At 38.9% G+C, this 19,383-nt stretch overlaps 1 protein-coding gene across 2 annotated transcripts in view; it reads left to right on the top strand.

The window, feature by feature from the left end:
* The window catches only part of NOX4 (NADPH oxidase 4), a 100,000-nt gene that overhangs the window by 19,886 nt on the left and 60,731 nt on the right, over positions 1-19,383 (top strand). For both annotated transcript variants that reach the window (XM_058018413.1, XM_058018414.1), the window contains exons 8-11: positions 604-684; positions 4,539-4,767; positions 6,771-6,935; positions 7,066-7,128. In XM_058018413.1, coding sequence (XP_057874396.1) covers positions 604-684; positions 4,539-4,767; positions 6,771-6,935; positions 7,066-7,128 — 538 coding nt within the window. The remainder of the gene's footprint in view (positions 1-603; positions 685-4,538; positions 4,768-6,770; positions 6,936-7,065; positions 7,129-19,383) is intronic.

The following is a 19,383-nucleotide window of genomic DNA, read 5'->3' on the forward strand; positions in this document are numbered from 1 at the left end:
CTCCCAAGACCATCAGTCCTGGAGCAGTAATGTATGTGGCTTCCTGCCCTGAAAATTCTTTTACTGTGCTCTTGTTGTTTCCTTGCTCTAGGTCCTATTCTTCCTGTACCTTCTTCCTACCACTCCATACCCTCACAAGGTTTTTACCCTTCCCACTGGCCCTTCTGCTGCTGTCCATGCTACCTGTTTGTGTGCTGCAGCCTCAGTGACACGTTAAACTGTATTGTGCTGGGAGAATGTAAGGTGACACTCACAGTAAGGAGGTTGAGTTTTGAGACTGCAGCTATAAAGATCTCGTGGGGACTAACTAGGACCTGTGAAAGCAGTCAAGTCTCCCAGTTTCAGAAGAGTTCTCCATCTGGCTCTGTATTTCTACACCCTTACCTCTCCTTCTCAGCTTGTTACTTCTGTGCCCGTCACTTGTTCTTCTCAACACTTAATTGTGTGCAAGTACAGTGTGCCTGTGGGAAAACATTCTGGGCTTTGACTATTTTGCATAACTGTGCAGTGTATAATGATGTCCTGTGTGCACAGGTCTGCTTTTAATTAGCAGTGATTCCATCTGAGTTGAAACAGCATTGAACCATGGTTTATTCTTTTCAGGGTTTCAAACTATGACATCTTCTGGTATACACACAACCTTTTCTTTGTCTTCTATATGCTGCTGATGCTGCATGTTTCTGGGTAAGTAAATGGAAAATACCCTTCCTTTTCCTGAAGCACAACCAGAAAGAGCAGTTTCATTGATTACTGCCTTTCCTAAGCTTGCTTGAGCACAGTGGGCCAACTCTGGGACAAGACATTGTCCTCTGGTATGTGTTTAAATAAAGACCAGGCTCTAGCTTGGAGATTTGTGTGTGCTATAGCCAACTTGAACAAAGTTTTTCACCTTCAAGATTATTCCTTTTCCATTCAGTGTCTAGTGAGAAATCAAGAAAACATAGGTTTTTTTCTGCCCTCTCTTACCTGTTTGCTGAGACAAGAATATGAAGGAAAGTTGCTCATCCCTTGCATTTTCCTTTCTGCCTTCCTTTTTGACTCCAAAGGAGAGGGAAGGAATGGCGTCTCCCTAATTACCTCTTTCTCTTTGCTTACAAAATTTCCTAGTTTTTCTTCTTTTCACAAACATCAGACCAGTGTTTATGTGCCATGAAGCTGATGGTGAGGTCTGTATCAGGCACTAACAAACTGAGCTCTGTTGCAAGGTAAAGCATCTTCCAGAAGTTACGACATATGTCTGCGTGGGTTGGGGGTTGGACTAAGTGACCTTTAAAAGTTCCTTCCAACTCAAGCTATTCTATCATTCTGTGAAAATCTGTTCCATTAACATCTCTGAAGTTTTATTTGTAGATGTAGATGCAGAGTGTAGAAAAGGGAAGGTTTATTTCTTTGAATGTCATCAAATGAATGAGGTTTATTTCTTCATGTCATCAAATGTCTACTGAAACACAGGGTGCTTGAGTGTGTGACAGTACGCCCTTCTGCTTAAAGTAAACTTGGAGAGGCAATTGGCCTAGCATGATCGTTGTAGGAATAAGTTGTTGAATAAAATGTGCTGTTAAAGAAATCATGAGTTCAAAGCAATTGAAACTTCTAGACACAATTCCAGTTCTCTGAGTTTGTTGGTTTTTTTAAGTTATTGTTTGTTTTGGGGACTTGTTTGAGTTTTTTGGTTTTGTTGCTTTTTTGTTGGTTTGGTTTTTTTTTGTTCAATGGCATAGAGCTTGTTTATGGCTAGGGAAAATGGATCTAACCTGTTCTCCCCATCCGAGGCCAAGATGAATTTTTTTGAAATTATTCTTGACAGATGTTTGTCAAATTCTTTAAAACATCTGGTGACTGAGATCCTGTAGGCTGCCTAGGGAGTCTGTTCCAGTGATTGCCTTAGGGGTATTTTTCATGTCCAGTTTAATTAATCTCCTTCACGGTGTTATCCTTTGCCCATTGTTTTCCTAACCATGTTCCATTTACCAAGTTTGCAAACCAAGGCTGCAGTAGTACAGCAAGTATTGAACAGGCATATTTCTGGCACACAAACTCCTTAGTATTAAATTACAAAGGTATTCAGTGCAAATCTGAAAGAACTGAGTGTCAGAAGTGGGAGAGGAATGAGTCATGGAGAGTGGGAGTCAGTTCAACTTTAAAACGCCTAAATGTAGGTCTCCACATGTTTTCTCAGTGTCTTTCCCATTATGGTCTAATGAGTTCTGATAAATACAGCCAATGGAGCCTGAAGGATGCTTCATGTAATTTGCTGTTTCAGAGATCTACATTCAGGTGAGCTGGACTGATTCCTGGCTCCATTAGTGATATTAACAAGATCAATAGGATGTGGCCAAAAGTTGTATGAGGGGTGATTTAGATTTTACATTAGGAAAAATTTCTTCACCAAAGGGTTGCCAGGCACTGGAACAAGCTGTCCAGGGAAGCAATGAGGTCACCATCCCTGGGAGTATTGAAGAGATGTGTAGATGTGGTGCTTAGGGACGTAGTTTAGTGGTGAACATGGTAGTGGGTTAATGGTTGGACTTCATGATCTTACAGGTCTTTTCCAACCTAAACAATTCTGTAATCTCTTTTGAGAATAAAGGAAGCTTAGATATCCATGCTTAGATTCCCAGATTACTCCTGTGTGGGATGTCTTTGAGATTTGCAAATGCATAGCCATTACTGTACAGTGCAAGGCATTTCCCATGGCTGAACTGCATAGGCAGGTTGGTTGAGGTTTTACCTCTTAGGAGTAAAGTATTGCTGGGTTCTTGCTTTGTTTCAAACTGTTGCAGGTATGTTCTTACAGTATCTTTCAGGCAGCCAACCACTTCTCAGCAATATATAAAGTGATGTGATTCATCTGTCATATGTTTGTTCAGTGCAGAGCTCAACCTTTCTGGGCACTGATCTTGGGTATGTAAGACTTACTTTTCCTTGGCAACTTCAGAATTGGGAGTTATTGAGCTGCTGTTAACAGGCAGCTTTGTGATCCCTGTCTGTCTCTCAGTTAGCATGTTTATAATAGGTTAAATAAACTAGAGATCACTGGAGGGGATACTCATATTTGCAGCTACTCTCAAGGTAATCCTCTTTGGGGGTGTGCTGACAAGAGAGAAGCTGTGGGAGTTGCTGGCAGGCATGCACACAAGGTTCACTGGAAAAATACTGCACGGGCTTTGACTTCTAGCTAAATCCATGAAGCACCATAATATTTATGGAGCAGGGAACTAGCATAGTGCTGGGGGTATCTGTCACTTTGCCAATATGCGGTGACCAGCAGTGATACCAGATGCAAGTGATAGGCATGATTGAGCAATAAATGCAAGCAGAAGCATGGGTGTAGGTGCAAGGACACTTCCCAAATGATTCTCCCAGGGTCAGATAGAATTTAAGAGTGAGCAGGCTTAACTTCCAAGCTGACATGATTCACTAGACCATGTAGGAAGCTTGTTACTAGCTGTCAGGACTGCATTTTTGCAGGGAAGATTGCCAGTAGCCTGTCAGAGCCCATTTAGGTTGGGAATATTGCAGATGTCCTGGTTCTCTTTCTTCTGAGTTAAACTCTGCTGCTGCTGTGTGTATACTGAGGAGAGGAGGGGGGAGCACCTGTCCTTATGTTTGATTGTATGCTTGAGCTGAGCCTTCATAACAAGGCTTAGCACTCAGAGAGCATTGTCTCAGTATGCCTCATTTCCCACCCAGCACCATCCTCTACAGGTGTCATTTAGCTTTTATTTTTTTCAATATATTCTTCCTTGTGGTTTTACTGTAACCAAATCTAGATTTGGACACAAGTAGTACTTCTGAGGAATTTTATTAGTATTATCTGTTCTTCCCTGTTTTCAGTGATTTGTTCATGTACTGGCAGAGTGTCTGAGGTTCCCAATTCTTGTTCATGTACTGGCAGAGTGTCTGAGGTTCCCAGTTCTTTCTTCAAGGTTTTTAACTGCAGCTTCAAAGTTCTCACTTCATTTTACTGTAAATTTAACTTTGCTTGAGAAAAACTAAAATAAGGATGGACCTCATAAAATAATTTCCAAGGAAGGTTCCTTGGCTACCATGCAGGACTTTCTTTTTTCCTTCTATTTGTATGTAAACGTGATAAACACCAAGTAGTGGGAACATTCCTGCAGTTTATGATTTGGCAACTTAGGCTACTTCTGCTACAAGACTGCCTTAAAAACAGGGCTTGCTGACTGTAGGGAGGATGAGTGAAAACAGCCTGTGTGTGATTGAATTGGAAATGCGTTATTAAATTTTTTTTTCAAGGCCCCCACAATATTTTCTCCATTTCAAGCAGTATTAAACTTGAGGCTGTTCAGTGGGGGAGTGCCAAGTGAGCTGAAAATGTTAAACCTTGACTCAAGTGACAGAAGGCTCTATTGTTGCAAAGTTTCAATCTCATAGAAAGTCCTGAAGGCAAACAGAATAAAATTTCTAACAGAAGATGAGGCTGTGACTGCTTTCTGAAGTCCTCTCTGAATGAAGATAAGTTGTTTGTTATTTTCTGTTACTTCAGAGTCTTTATTTTTTTTATTTTCCTGTAGGGGAGTGCTCAAGTACCAGACCAACTTAGAGGAACACCCTCCTGGTTGCTTTAATCCTAACAAAACGCTCCGACAGAATCTGACTGTGCCAAAGGCTTTTGGAGAGCTGTTTCCAGACTATACTACTGAGCCTTTCCCAGAGGACCCACCAGTACCAGAACCCTTTGTACAAAATAGCTTTACGAGAGTTTGTTCCGAGGAACCCAAGTTCCAGTCGCACTTCCCAGAGGTCTGTATGATCCGACATTTCAGGTATTAAAAGCCATGCCAAGCCTTTCAGTCAGCCATAACCACTAATTATTGCTTTTCCAGACCAGATGTTTTAATACTGGAAAACATTATTAAAGCCTTTTGAGGCATTCAAAGATTTGGTGGGGAAAAAACAATCTGTATTTAACCCTGAAGTACATTACAATGTGGTGCATGGAACAGGGAGGGTGGAAAAATGTCAAGAGATTGGCTGTAATGTTCTTTTTGGAACAACACCATAAGGGATGTATTGATCCTGCTAAAAATGTGATTTTACAGCATAGCATTTCAGAGCAAACATTTATATAACATTTTGTAAGGTCCTTTTGTAAGCATTGTGTGGCAGTAGTTAATTGAAATAATCAAGCTCCATTTGTTCTCTTTTTTACCATGCGGATGCAAGTCCTAATACGCATTTCTGGGTTGCAGTTGGTTGTGGTTTGGCTTTTATAGTCTGTTATTTGCAGACAGGCTTGTTTTATATGTGGCATGGACAAATAAGTATGATGACAGTGGGGACAGAAAAGCCTATTCTTTTTTCAGTTTTCCATTTTCCTTTTGTTTCTTTATGTTTTGTGGCAGCAGCTTTTTCTTTAGAGAATTTTTTTCTTTTCTTTTGAGAAAAGATGAGCTGAGTTGTATTGGCAAGTAGCCTGAGGAAGCTTGCAAATATGGAGTTCATGAGTCCAAGGCCCACCATTCAAAATGGTCCCATAACAGACCCCACAAGAGTTTCTCTTTGTTATTATCATTGTTGTTTTCTGTTGAACATGTGTCCCCCTTACTAGCTGCACTGGGAACTCATTTTTCCATGGAGTATGTAATCCTAATGAGAAGCAGTTAATTCTACCTTGAATTCCTCCAACAAAGCTCTTTGGATTGGTATTTTGTTGTGGTAATATTCCTGAAGTATAACCCTCGGTGTGTATCTGGCTCCACATGACCCACAGGGCAGCAAGGAGTCTTCTTAGGGGCTTAAGATGCTTGCTTTAGAGCCATTAATGGGAAAGGAGTCATGAAAAGAAATGGCCACTCAGTGTTCTCCTGACAGCTTTGAAACACTATTTAGGACTTTTTTGGATTTAGAATTACTGTGATATCAAGTTGAAAAAAAAAACAGAACTGAGCTACTGAAACTTGTAAGGCTTTTTTTTTTGTTGAAAATAAATGCTCTGCTAGTTGCAAGAGATGTTGATGTGTAATGTCAGAAATTGGGAAGGGAGGGAAGATGGATGAGGGTTGAGGGGCACTTCAGTGCCACAGCTTGAATGACTGAGCAGATGTGGAATTAGTAGATAAGTCTGCCATAAGCTATTGGTAATTGACTCTTAGGATGGGGTTTAGCTGAGCAGCTGCAAATGTCTCTATCTGGAGCATTCACTCAGGACTCCCCATATAATCAGTGCAGAGAAACGGGTATTTCCAGGGCATTTTCTGTCTAGCATACACATCTTCCTTGGGAGGCAATGGATTGTGATTCAGAAGTGCCCATTCTCTGTTGTCTATGATTTTGCACTAGTTTAATATCAACATAATTTCTATAGCACAAGAATGAAGTTTTCTTAGGTTTTTACTTGAATCTGAGATGGCTATAAGAAGGTAATAGTTAAATAATATTGGAAGTCAGGCAGTGTTTTTCCAGAAATGTTAACCAATTGTATAGTACTCTAGTCTGTGTAGGTACAGTTTCTTTCTTTGCTGAAACCAGCTGCAATCTAACTACATCAAACCAGAATAACATGGTAGCAAATGAGGTCATTAGCATTTTTTTCCTGATGAGTTTTATGATTGAAATTGCTGGTGCTTGTGGGTGATGCTGCTGGTTAGACTGATTAAGGTTTTGGAACATTCTTGGGTTTCTGCATGTAGAGAGAGAATGGATGTTAGATGTGAAGTGAGATCTTGAAAGAGCTCATGTTGTTGTGAAAATTGAAGACAGAAAGTTAAAAGTCTATGAGATAAGATATTTTTGTTCTGCCTTAGACCTGGTTCTGGATTTCCGGACCGCTGTGCCTGTACTGTGTGGAGCGGCTGTACCGCTACATCCGCAGCAACAAGCCAGTCACAATCACCTCAGTGATAAGCCACCCCTCCAATGTCCTTGAAGTCAGGATGGTGAAAGATGACTTTGAAGCAAGGCCTGGTCAGGTGAGCTAATGTGGCCCTAAAGAAGCACTTTGCTTTCATGTAACATTATCTGTGGGGATGACCATCACTTTATAAGTGCTAGCCCATTGCTGACTGTTTTGAATGTATCCTTTCTACCATTTTATTTCAGTATGTTATTCTCCACTGTCCGAGAGTGTCTGCCCTGGAAAGCCATCCATTCACTCTTACAATGGTAAGAAATAGTGTTCTTTTCTGTACTTTCTCTTTTATTTATATTTGGTAAGCAAATGGTCTTTTTTTCTCTCCAGGTGACAATTCTCTCCAGCATAGCTCATGTTTCATTTATGAGGGTACCAGTGAATAGGAAATGGCATGATTATTATGTGTGACAGTATTCAATACATATTTAATTTTCTCCACTGTTGAGAAAAAGATAATGGGAACTTTTTTCAAAGTCTTCTATAAGTGAAAACAAATAATAAATAAATCCATTAAAAATTCATAAATAAATCAATAAAATCCATGTGATTTTTGGAAATTCTTTTATAAAAGAAGTTTCAGCCGGATTTCTAGACCTTAATACAGAAGGGGCACAAATTATAATGAACTTTTGCCACCTCTCTTTTTCAATGAGAACACGTTTCTGTGACTGCCTTTTTCAAAGTTAGAAAAAATCAAGTAAAAAAAAATATTGATGATTTGACGTGATATACCAGTGAGGTGATACAATTTTAGGATTGCTACTTAAGTTGGTCTAGAATGGGAACTGAAACCTGTAGAGACAGACTGGAATAACATACAGTTGGGTTCTCTGGGAGTACGTAGTGCAGATTCAGCTAAAAAATCACTGTACTGGCTGGCTGTATTGTTACAAAAGCAGAGTATTAGGTTGAATATTAGTGGCAGCCTTTTTCTTCCAATGGGAATAAATGCTTTTGGATTGCCTGAATTGGACATTCTTCTTCAAGATGTGGAGATAAATGTTCATGTGTGATTGCTTTCTTTGGACTGATAACTGATACTTTATTCCTTCTGAATTATAGTGAGTGCTGTGGAGCAATTGAGATGTTTTTATACCAGCTGACATTCTGAGGGCACAGTCAGGTCCAGTTCTTTAGGTTTGTGGGGTGTTTTATTTTGGTTTTTTAATTTACTTTATCTATGCTGAGCTAGGATTCACAGGGAAACCAACACTAAATTACTTCCAAAATCAATTTTGTGCTGTAAATCTAGGAATGAATCTCACTTAAAGGAAGCTGCCTCTGTATAGCTTGGTGAAGCATTCATTGCACTTTTGCAAAGTTTTCATGGGTACTCACTTCACCAGTACAAACCAGAGAAATGTGTTATGTGTTATTTATAACACATTATTTATATATAATGTGTTAATGGAAGTAGTACTTTTAAGACTGTCCTCTGTATAGTGCACAAAGATAACTTGATATGGAATGCTGAAAAATTACATGCATATATGAATTTATACAGAATGGTTTAGTCAGAATTTATTTACGTTTTCTTATGACATTAGTAATCGGACCATACATTTCAAGAACTATTTTAAGTCTTGGGTAGCTCATTCCACTCCTTTTGCCCTAGTATAGCTATAGAGCTGGTCTGTACCAGTGGGCATATCTTATTTAAACATTAATCTTAAAGCATCACGTTCCTAATTTTTCACTGTCCATCTCAGTCAAAATTAATATGATGGTAATAATTTGATCATTATTAGTAAATGCACAGTTTGGAAACTAGAACTCTTATTGTAAAGATGTATTTTTCTTGTATTAGGACACCACTAAAACAATGGATTTTGTGGTTTTAATTTTTAGAAATAATGTCATCAAAAATATTTGACCTGGTTCAGATGAGAGTTTTTGTCAGAGAAGAGACTGCTGACACAGACCTACTGGGTGAGGTCATAAGATGAAGCTGAATTGGATGTCAGATTTCTTGCATGAATTGAGAATTTCATCCACTATTTAAAATGGCATAGTATGACAATACATTTTATGTAAAATTATTTTTGCAGATGAACTTCTAGAGCCAGGAACTATGGAAAATCTCTTGTTGTGAATTTGAGTTTTCTTAGTGAACATAAATAAATGACAATGTGCAGTATATTTTCGATATATTTCTGTAGTTGATAAATTACAGTCTGTGCAAGTTTTACAACCACATATTAAATATCTAACATTAAAATTAGCAATTTCCACTCATGCACAATGCATTGTATTTTAGGTAAGTAATACTAGACCAGGCAATTTCTGTTCATGCTCAATGTTTTCTACTTTTAAGTGTGGTGATATCCTTCAGCATAACAGCATATCCTTCAAGATCACATATATATTCTATTACAAGATATGAAGTTATCACTGAGTTGATGCACAAGTGTACTTTGCTACAACATTAACTCTGCTGGAGAAAGGCTGTCATTGGGTAAATGACTTTTACAGCATAATGAGGATTCTAAGTGTCTAGATCTATGACAATCTTTTTACCCAGCTTAAGCCAGGGGTACATTTCCACGTGTCCTTCTAGCTCAGAGAATATGGTGTGGGCTGATGTCCTGCCTAGAATGCTTTTTTGTTGTTTAATATGATGCTAGCCATAGGACAATGCTTGTAGAATGTGTATGCAAAAGCTTAACTCAGTCGTTTTAGGCAATTACTCTAAATGTAATTGTTTAACTCCGTCACTTTTCCACTCCCATCTAACCTACTTGTAGTTCCCAAGCAAGCTGGAACACTACTGCTGCTTCTTTTGTGGAATGATCATAATCATTCTGGGTTATTTTTCTAGGTTGGTGATGGGGTGAGTGGCTTAGATCCGCAGTAAGAAATTCATGAGAGGTCAGTGTGGCTTCAGGTACTGGAAGTGCACTGCTGCAATGACTTCAGCAATGACTGCAGCAGAGCTGTGGGGGAAGACTGCAGTCTTCTTCCTGGCACTGTTGTCAGGAACAGTGTCATGGAGTCATGACACTGTTTAGAGTCATGGAATACTTTGGTTGGAAGGGACCTCTAAAGGCCACCTAGCTCAACCTCCCTCTGCACTAAGCAGAGACATTTTCAACTAGATCACATTGCTCAGAACCCCATCCAAATCAGGGAATGTTTTCCAGAATAGGGCATCTGCCAGCTCTCTGGGCAACCTGTTCCAGTGTGTCACCATCCTCATTGTAAAACATTTCTTCCTTATCTCTAGACTAAATCTACTCTCTTTCAGTTTAAAACCACAACCCTATTGCTGCAGGTCATAAAAAAAGTTTTTGGAGACAAAAAATTTTGTCTCCAGACCCTGTGTAATATTCTGTTCACAGTGGTGAAATATCTCACTGTGTCTAGAACATGCTTAAAAGACAAGAAATGACCATTGCAGGCATTGTACTCCTACATGTGGGTAATAACCTTAAGTGGAAAGGAAGAGGTGAGTCAGCGTGAAGGAGTTGTGGACATATTTTACTAGTCCCTTCCCATTTTGAGGTTGTGTAATATTTAAAGTTTAGCTCAGTTTCTTACATAACAGCAGGGTGGGGGAACACACAGGGAGGCTGTGTAAAGGCACTGAACTCCCATTCCACTCTGGCAAATCTCCCATGTGTTTTGCACAGAGCCAGAGGGAGCTCTGAACTGCAACCAAATGAGCATAAAGAGGCTTTATTCTTCTTGCACCCTGCCTTTGGGTGCTTTGCTTTGATAAGGTCCCCTTGAGCCTTCTCTTCTCCAGAAGTGAGAGCTGAAATGTCACAGCTCTCTCAAACTTTCTTTGTGGGAGATATGTTCTAGTCCCATCATTATCTTCATGGCCTTTGTCTGGACTCTCTGCAGTATATTCTTGTCTTTCTTGTAGTGAAGAACCCAGCACTGGACACAGGTCTCGAAGTGTGGCTGAATAAAGGAGGATCACCTACCTCAACCCTCTGGTAGAGTCACTTGTACATTCTGAAATTCAGACACTTAAAAACACCAGTTTTCTCTCATGAGCAGCGTGATTTCCATTTCTGATGTGTATTTCTACTGCTTCTTGTTCACTAGTGACTTTCTACTCTCTAGTGCAATTCCTTGTCTTTGGGAAATATGGGAAAGGTAATGAAGAGCTGGCCCAACATTTGGGATTCCTGCAAGTGACTTGCTGGACAGTTCTAGGTAGTGCTTAGTAGGCCATTCACTTCATAGTGTCTTCATTGCTCCATTTTTCTGATTTAATTTCCACAAAAAAGCTTTCTTTTTATCATGTTTTATGATGCTTTTTTAATTGATTTTTTACACAATTATACATATCTGTTACTGTGATGTGTAAGACAGTGTGAGTCACATCCTCAGTCCTATACACCCTCATGTCCAATTTAATTATTTTTAGGTAAGTTATTATTGCATCTTAGAATTGAATTTGAGCAGAACACAGTCAGTTCCAAGATATGTTCATCTGTAGTGACTAGAATTACGTTCTGTATATAATTACTTTAGTTGAGTGTTTGTAAAATGCACAAATTATTTTTGTGTGTTTTCCCCTGGATGAATTCTTTTAAAGAGATTTGTCTTTCAGATCAAGTGCAAGATATGGTATGGAGATCAGACCATCCAGAGAAATCATGCTCTGCTTCCTGAGACTGCAATTTCTTTACCCTTTTTGGAGCAAAGTGTGGAACTTGTCTGCTGTGGAATGCAATTTCAATGTAATTGTCTAAATCAGTCTTTAGAGACCTTGAAGTCTTTTTTTTTTGGTCTTTTCTTTACGTTTTGGAGAGTGTTCCTTTCCTTCAATAGCATTCTGGTTGCTCTTTGTTTTACCCTGTAGGAAGAAAGAGACTAAGGCTTGTAGTTTACCTTGGATTTTTTTCCATCTCTATCAAACATTTCCCCCTTTCTGCTGAGTTCCCTCAATTTGCGGCACCATGAATCCATGACTGCATACTTCCTTTATCATTATTTTTTTTTTACTAATGAGTGGCTTTGGAAGCAGATTCCTATTTAGACTATATAAGTTAGTGTCCTAAGTCGCTTTTTCTACTGTGTTTCTGGAATTTCTTGCACTAGCAAGCAGTAAGTTTCATGGAAACAGCCTTGTGTTTTGCAGATTTTAAGTGCTTCAGAAGATGTCCTGAGTTCTGTCATGAGGTCTCTGCTGAATCCACTACAGCACTACAGAGTCAAAGCACAAACTCTCATAAGCTCCAGTTTAGACCACTTGGCTATCAAAAGACCGGTGTCTACTCCCAGCAGCTCATAAAGCTTGGTGACCTTGTTATTTCAGTAGTGTTGATTTTCTTGTGCCAGAGGAAGGTAGGAAACAACTACATCACTTCATTTAGAATTTAGACTGTAACAGACCTTGAAATAAGGACAAGAATAAGACATGAATACTTCTAAATTGGGAGATGGCTCAGATCTGAGGTTTCGTTTGGGAAAATTCTGTTTTGCAACAAACATTCATAATTGCAGCATCAAATAGTCTGTTATTCCAAAGTTTTGATATTTTTGGCTGTCACTGGCAGCTGTCATCCCCCTGCTTCTTCCTTGGAGCTAAAGTCTGAATATCCTGAAGCTTCCTTTGTTGCCTTTTCTTTTCTTCAGTTGACATATACATGTATCTGAAGGTACTGCTGTTGATATTTAAGTATAGGTAGCTTGCATAAACACTTGCTGAGCTTTCCCTGTGTCTGTATAAGACATTCTCTGCATATCCACTGATTAGTAGCTTTATGAGATAGAGTTAAAAGAGACTGGTGGCTCAGAAATGGCACATAAAAAGCAAAAAATCAAAACAAGCCAAACCAAAGATCCCAGCCTTGAGACTCCAGGGCTTTATGAAATATGTGCCTTAATAATAAGGTAGGAGATTGCTTCTTCAAACCCTCTAAAGAGTTTTGGCTCTTCCTTCAATGTCTAGATCCTAGTTCTGGTAACAGCTAAGCAGTGATCAACTACTGGCAACAAGAGGTTTGAAACATTATTTGAAACTAGAAATTTTGTTCCATGTCTGACCTCCCCTACTTTCGTGCTGCATTTAATCTGCTTTTAGATCCCATTGAAGTAACTGAAAACTGGAAGAGTCTGGTAATAAAAAGCTCCAAGAAGTTCTGCCCTTTTTCTGGTTCTCCATACTTTTGAGCAGATGGTTAATTTGAAACAGATCACATCAGGAGGATTTGTAGTGCAACATCTTCCTTCCTTTCCTTCCACATACATACAGGTCTGTTTGAGTAAGACAACTCCAGAGGGAGGATGGTATGTGTGCATTTTTTAACAAAATGAGTTTTTAGGAGAGGATAAGTTTGCATATGCAGATACTCAGATCCACTTAGATCCAAATGTATATTATTAAAGAAGAATACTCACTTAATATCCAAATAGTAGAGTAATATTATCACAGACAGAGAAACTATTAAATCCATTAGCCATCTCAGGGTAAACAGAAGAATTACCTGGGAGGTTTCTGAATGTACATGACAAGTTATATACTGTACCTAAAATCTCAGAGCTATTACTTAATCATAGATTCTCCACCTTTAAGGGTTTTGTTTAGGTTTGATTTTTTAAATTTTTTTTGGTAGATTGAGTTTTCCTTGTTACCTCTGCATCTCCGTTAAAGTCCATTCGGTATCTGGATTTAGATGTGATGGGATTACAAGGTGGTGGCCCTGATCTGTACATTTTATGTTTTTGGACCTGATTCCTTGTCAGAAAAATCTTAGCAAGTATTACATTCATTATAAACAGCATCAAAAGTAGCACATTTGCTTTTGTAAAATAAAACCAGTGTTTTCTAAACCCAGAGTTGTCTTTATCCTTGGATAATCCAGGGTTCATTTAAAATTAGTGAAGATCTTAAAAGTCTAGCAGTGAAGTTTTAGCTCTAAGCTTCTTTAAGCCAGAAATTGTGTACTGCATAAGGAGATGATGGAGAAACATGTGCCCTGCACTGTAAACTTAAGAAATAAACTATCCACAACAGGAAAAGCCTAGGGGCCAAATTCTGAAATACTTCATAAAAAAAAATGGAAAAATTGTTGGAAGGTTGCCTGAGTAAAAAGTACGTAAGGACATCAAGAGCTAAGTTCATACTGTCAGATAAATACAATAAAAACAAAATCTGACATGATGACATTCTAATAAGATTTGTTAAATATCTTGTGCAAATAGTTATGAAACTTGTCTTTATGAGATGATTTGCAGAGTGTTTAGGGAAATTGTGAAGTATCTTGCTGGCAAGCTAAAGAAATCCCTAGAGCTTGTCTACTCTTCATAGAAGTAGAATATCTAGCAGCTGTTTGATGAAGAATTTAAGTAAAACAAAAATAGAATAGATTAATATTGCAGATGTCTTTAGTGCTTCCTTAGACTTGGTTGTTTGGTTTGGGGATTAATAGTTGTGAGGTCTGTATAAAAACCCTTCGTAAACCCTGACTTTTATTTTAACTTTCAAATCTGACACTTTCAGTGAGAAGGGAACACAGAAATTGTTACACTCAAGTTCACTAAAGCCCAAGTTCTCCTTCAGCAGATACTTTAAAGAGACAGTGGCAGATCCCTCTAATCAGCAGGGTTTGGGGTTTTTTTGATTCAGTGAAAGTGAACTTACAATACATAATAAGCATGTACTGACTTCAGCAGAGAAATGTGTTTTCTCCCATCAGAGATAGTGCTTTTAGTTTGACTGCTAAGTCAGGTGAGAGCCAGGTCTAGGAAGTGCAGGAGAATATCAAAATAAAACAAACAAAAAAGACCAATGACCTTTCCCCCCAAACACACAAACAACAAAAACAAAACCTGAGCGCAAGCTTGAAGCATGAATACAGTTAACATGTGGACAAAATATTAGAGGAAATTAAGTGCCTTGCCTCTTGCTGTCCTAAAATTAAGACCATCTGGCTGGTGGGGCTCTCTGCTTTAGCCTGGCAAAATACAGTGTGTGCTGGTAGGGGAGTTCAGAGGGACACAGCAGTTCCTCAAGGTGGTGGTGATCTGACTGGAAAACCTGTTGATCCTTTGGTTGTTCTTTCCATGAGTGTCTCACACCCCTGAAAGCGAGTTATCATGTGCCTGGAGGTGGCCCATTGTTTTGCTTGGGGATGATTGGATCTTCTTGTGCTGTTGAGTTTCCTTGTGCTATGTTTGTTAGCTCTGTGCATTGTTACTTGGCAATGTGTCCATGTACCCTTGGAAGACTTGGAGAAGCAGCCACGGGCAGAAGCATTGTTCTTCTGCTTTTTGTTCCTTCAGGGACAAAGCCTTGCATCCTGAGCATCTTGAAATGTTGGGATTTGGTTTCTTTTCCCCCAAGCCAGCAACTTGAGAGGCATAAATTATACAGGCTGAATACTGCTAGGATTGAAACACTTTTATTTTCTCTCTTATATAGAATTGGACTTGATGATCCCTATGGGTTCCTTCCAGCTTGAGCATTCTATGAGTCTGTGATGTGTAGCGTGTCTGCTGGGGTGAAAGGGTAGTCAGCAAGTTTTTTGCCTTGGTTGAGCTGCAGAGGAAAAGAAATGCTGATTAGTGTCTAAAAGTGTACCTTTGTAGTGAGTGCATCTGTAGCAGCAATAGAGTAGCAGTTGCACTGTTACAGACCTGCTAGAAAACAAATGAAGACATTTCATATTATATATTCAAAATTTTATTTTATGCCATATTGTGAGTATTTTACAAGTATTGGTCTATTTGCAATCCTGAGACTACACTACATTAAAAATTTGCATTTTCTTGTAGTGCAAGAGTAAAATCCAGGAACAGGTAGATTTTATAGATAGGAATCTCATAGACTGAGACCTAAAGAAAACAAAGATAATTTCTAACACTGAGAGTAATTTAACAACTGAGATTGCAGGGAGTGAATTAGCAAATGCTGAGCTACAGACTCACGGGAATTAGTGGGTGTGGGTTTGTGGTTTGTGTTACAAAGGAATTTAGACCCCAGATGACCAGAATGATCCTTCTTGGAGCTGCAGCTGCCCAGTGATGCATCCTGCAGTTTGTTATGGTGTGTTTTTTCCACTAGCTTGACTGCAGGTGTCTGAGGTTGTACAGCAAGGAGTATATGGCAATGGAAAGTGAAAAATATTTGGGATATGTCGCTGCAGCTGCTTGCTGGGCTGCTTGCTGGGAGTTGGTTCTGCCATGGGTATTTGAGGCATGGTGGTCTTGCCTTGGTCATCCTGGCCCTGCTGATACTTAAATCATGCTCCCTGGTCAGGATTTCCTCACATTCAAAATGTTATGATGTCTGCCAGTTCAGTTAGGATAGGTGTAAGGCCGTCTTAAAAAGGAAAAGCTTTTAACCAAAATCCAATCTGTGAAATAACATGATGCAGAAACAGAGACATTTTAAAAAATCTCCAAGTGTTTGAGGAAGAGATGTGTTTAAAAGAATACCTCCACATAGTAACTTTTTTTTCCTCTGAAATTTGCTTCTTACAGGATTAATTAGTTAAAGCAGGGATAGCCCAGTGTTACAGAGTTCACCTCTTATGAGTCAGACTGAAGTCTAGCTACTATTTCTTGGCTACCTTTATATAGCATGCCTGTGTTTGTCATCACTTTTCTCCATTTTCTAATGTCAGAATGAATCATTTTAGGAATGTTTGTATCAGTTCTGTATGAAACCAGACAAGCTGCAGCTTACTGAGCTTCCAAGGTTCATATTTTCTTGTCAGTTGGCAAAGTTGAAAACTTTTTATTTTTTTTTCTCTTTTTTATTTTTTCCCTTTTACAGAAGGAAAAATACATTGGTTGTGTTTAGTTCTTTTTTTCTCCTCACTTCTGCCTCTTTTCAAAACCTGTCAAGTCTCTAATGTGTTTGTCTTGGTCTGGGTAAGGGTTCATGGAGTCTGCAGCAAGGATGGACTGATGAATCAGGGCTTGCAGTGCAGCTGGCTCACCCTGGCAGGCAGGAGCATGGGAACAGGGTCTCTGCACTGTTTGCAGTCCCTGCCAGGATATCTGCAAATCCATATTAGGATTATATCATGGGTTTTTACTCAAAATGAAAGATTTCTTTGAAGGAGTTTCCTTTTATGTAAAGAAATCCCACAACAAGCTTTTTAATTCCCCCAATCAGACACTTTGTTCTTCCAGCTGTAGCACAGATCTTTGTAATTTTGGTCATGGTTCAGGCCACCTACTGCAGTGCCAAACACAGAGATGATGTTTACTGTGGTGCAGTTTACTTGAGAGCAGTATCTCCACTGGAACTTGTAAGGAACTTTATTTGCAGAGCCACTGGGGGTTTGTAACTTGGGCATCCTTTTCATCTCCTTTCTTCTGATAACAGATATTCCTTGGTGTTATCCTGGTGCATGCATTAGCATTTCTGTGATAGTAAGTAATTAGAACTTAACACCTCTCCAAAGAGACTTCACAGTTCTTATGGTGGAGGTGCAGAGAAGAACTGTAAACATCCAGGAATTAACTTTCTATTTTCTTGCTAGTTTGCTGTTGTCCCACCCCATTCCCTGCACCCTAACACCTAAAAAGATTATTTTAAAATACTGAATAGCATTTAATAACATTAAAATACCTACAGTAAGGTTTGTCTCATTTCTTGTTCTGGACAGTAGATAAGCAGTGGTGTTAACTATTCAGGGTAGTCTAAGCTAGAAGCACAATGTTCATAGCACAGCTTTCAGTTGCTTTGTGCTGGGCTCTCATGCACGGATTTCTCCACTGCTCATTGCCATGAGCAGGTTTTTGTACTGGTGTAGAATCACAGAGTCACACAGGTTGGAAAAGATCCTTAACCCAGCCCTGCCATGTCCACCCCTAACCCATGTCCCTAAGCACCACATCTGCATGTCCTTTGAGCATTTCCAGGGATGGTGACTCCACCACTTCCTCAGACAGCCTGTTCCCATGCTCAACCACGGTTTTGGGAAAGAAATTTTTCCTAATACCCCATCTAAATCTCTCCAGGACAACCTGGAGCTGTTATACAGTGAGTGTAAAGTGAAAGTGCTATGATCTAACAGTAATTAGTTTGCTCACATTCATATAAAAGCAAGGTAGAGGACAACAGAGAACTGTGAGCACAATATAAAATTGTTAAATAAAATTTATTTCAAATATGTGTTAATCTAGTAGTGTATTATAAATTAGGTAAATTATTCACTTGGCATAGAGATACATAGTAGAGCTTAGGTTACTGGTGAATGTAATTAATTTAGTGGTTTATAAGAATAAAGTTCTCCAGGGATTGTTGTACAATCTCTGTGCGATAACTTGCATTTGTATTCCAAGTTAGCTTGAAGAAAAAAAAAAAAAGAAAATATGGAAAGTTTTTGTTTTTTTTTTTTTTTTTTATCGAGATGTAGAACAATCTGTATTCTCTAAATTTTGTCTATATATAAAATCCTGTAGTTTTATTGAAAGTGAAAATATATACAAAAATAGGCATTTAAACTGAGGAAAGTATTCCATCTTAATGCTAAGAGTTTGGTTTCTCTGAGGGTGTAAAATTGTAGAGGTGTATTAAATGTAACAGAATTTCTTTGTCTTCCAGTTGTTTTTCAGGAAGGGCCAAATGCTGGAAGATAGCCTGACGAATGTAGACATTTATACCTTTTTTCACTTTTTAAAGGTATAGATCACCTAAGGTTAGAATAAGATGAACATTACTTCATGTTATTACAGTATCTGCAAGAGTTAATTTGTCTATCATAGCATTTTAATCAGATGAGTGCAGCAAGCAAGTTCAAAATGTGAAAAGAATTACTGAAAAGCATTTCTGACCTTTAGTTTAATATTGTCTACTCTCCCTTCTCATTACAGGCTATTCAAGTTAGTGATTTCCCTTTTTGAAAAACAAGGTTGATTTAAGGAAAAAGACCTAAGATAAAGTTTGTTTGTTTGTTGTTTTTTAAGATTGACTAATCTTTATAATTTTCCACTGGACAGTGTACTGGGTGATAAAGGAAGAGTAGGGAGCTTCAGCATAGTACAGTGGATTGTTTCTTAGAGTTCCTAGGTTAAAAGCAGCAGGGGGAAATCGAAATATTATTTGCCAAAACACAGTTTCAAAATAATTTTAATGGGTTTTGTTCACAGCTTCAGAGAGGGCATGATGCATTTCTGAGGCTGCTTTGGCACACCTTCATTTAGCCAAGGCAATAACCCCAGGTACTAGTACATGATGGGAATTGTCTGGCTGGAAAGGACTCAGCACAGAGTGGCTATGGGGTCGTGGTAAACACCAAGTTGACCATGAACCCACAATGTGCCCTTGCAGCAGAGAAAGCCAACAGCTTCCTGAGCTGTATTAGGCAGATGGACAGAGGTGACCCTTCTCCCATCAGCGATGTATCTGGAGCTCTGTGCCCAATTCCAGACTTCCCAGCACAAGAGAGACATGGATGTATTTAATCACAAAGACTTATGAGGATGAGTAAGGGTCTGGAGGTTCTCTGGATATGAGGAGAGACTGAGAAAGCTGTACTGAGTGACAAGAGAAGAAAATAGAATTAGTCCTCTCAGAGGCACCCGGTGACAGG

This window comes from Melospiza georgiana, chromosome 2 (genome assembly GCF_028018845.1).
Source record: "Melospiza georgiana isolate bMelGeo1 chromosome 2, bMelGeo1.pri, whole genome shotgun sequence".
Taxonomy (NCBI): Eukaryota; Metazoa; Chordata; class Aves; order Passeriformes; family Passerellidae; genus Melospiza; species Melospiza georgiana.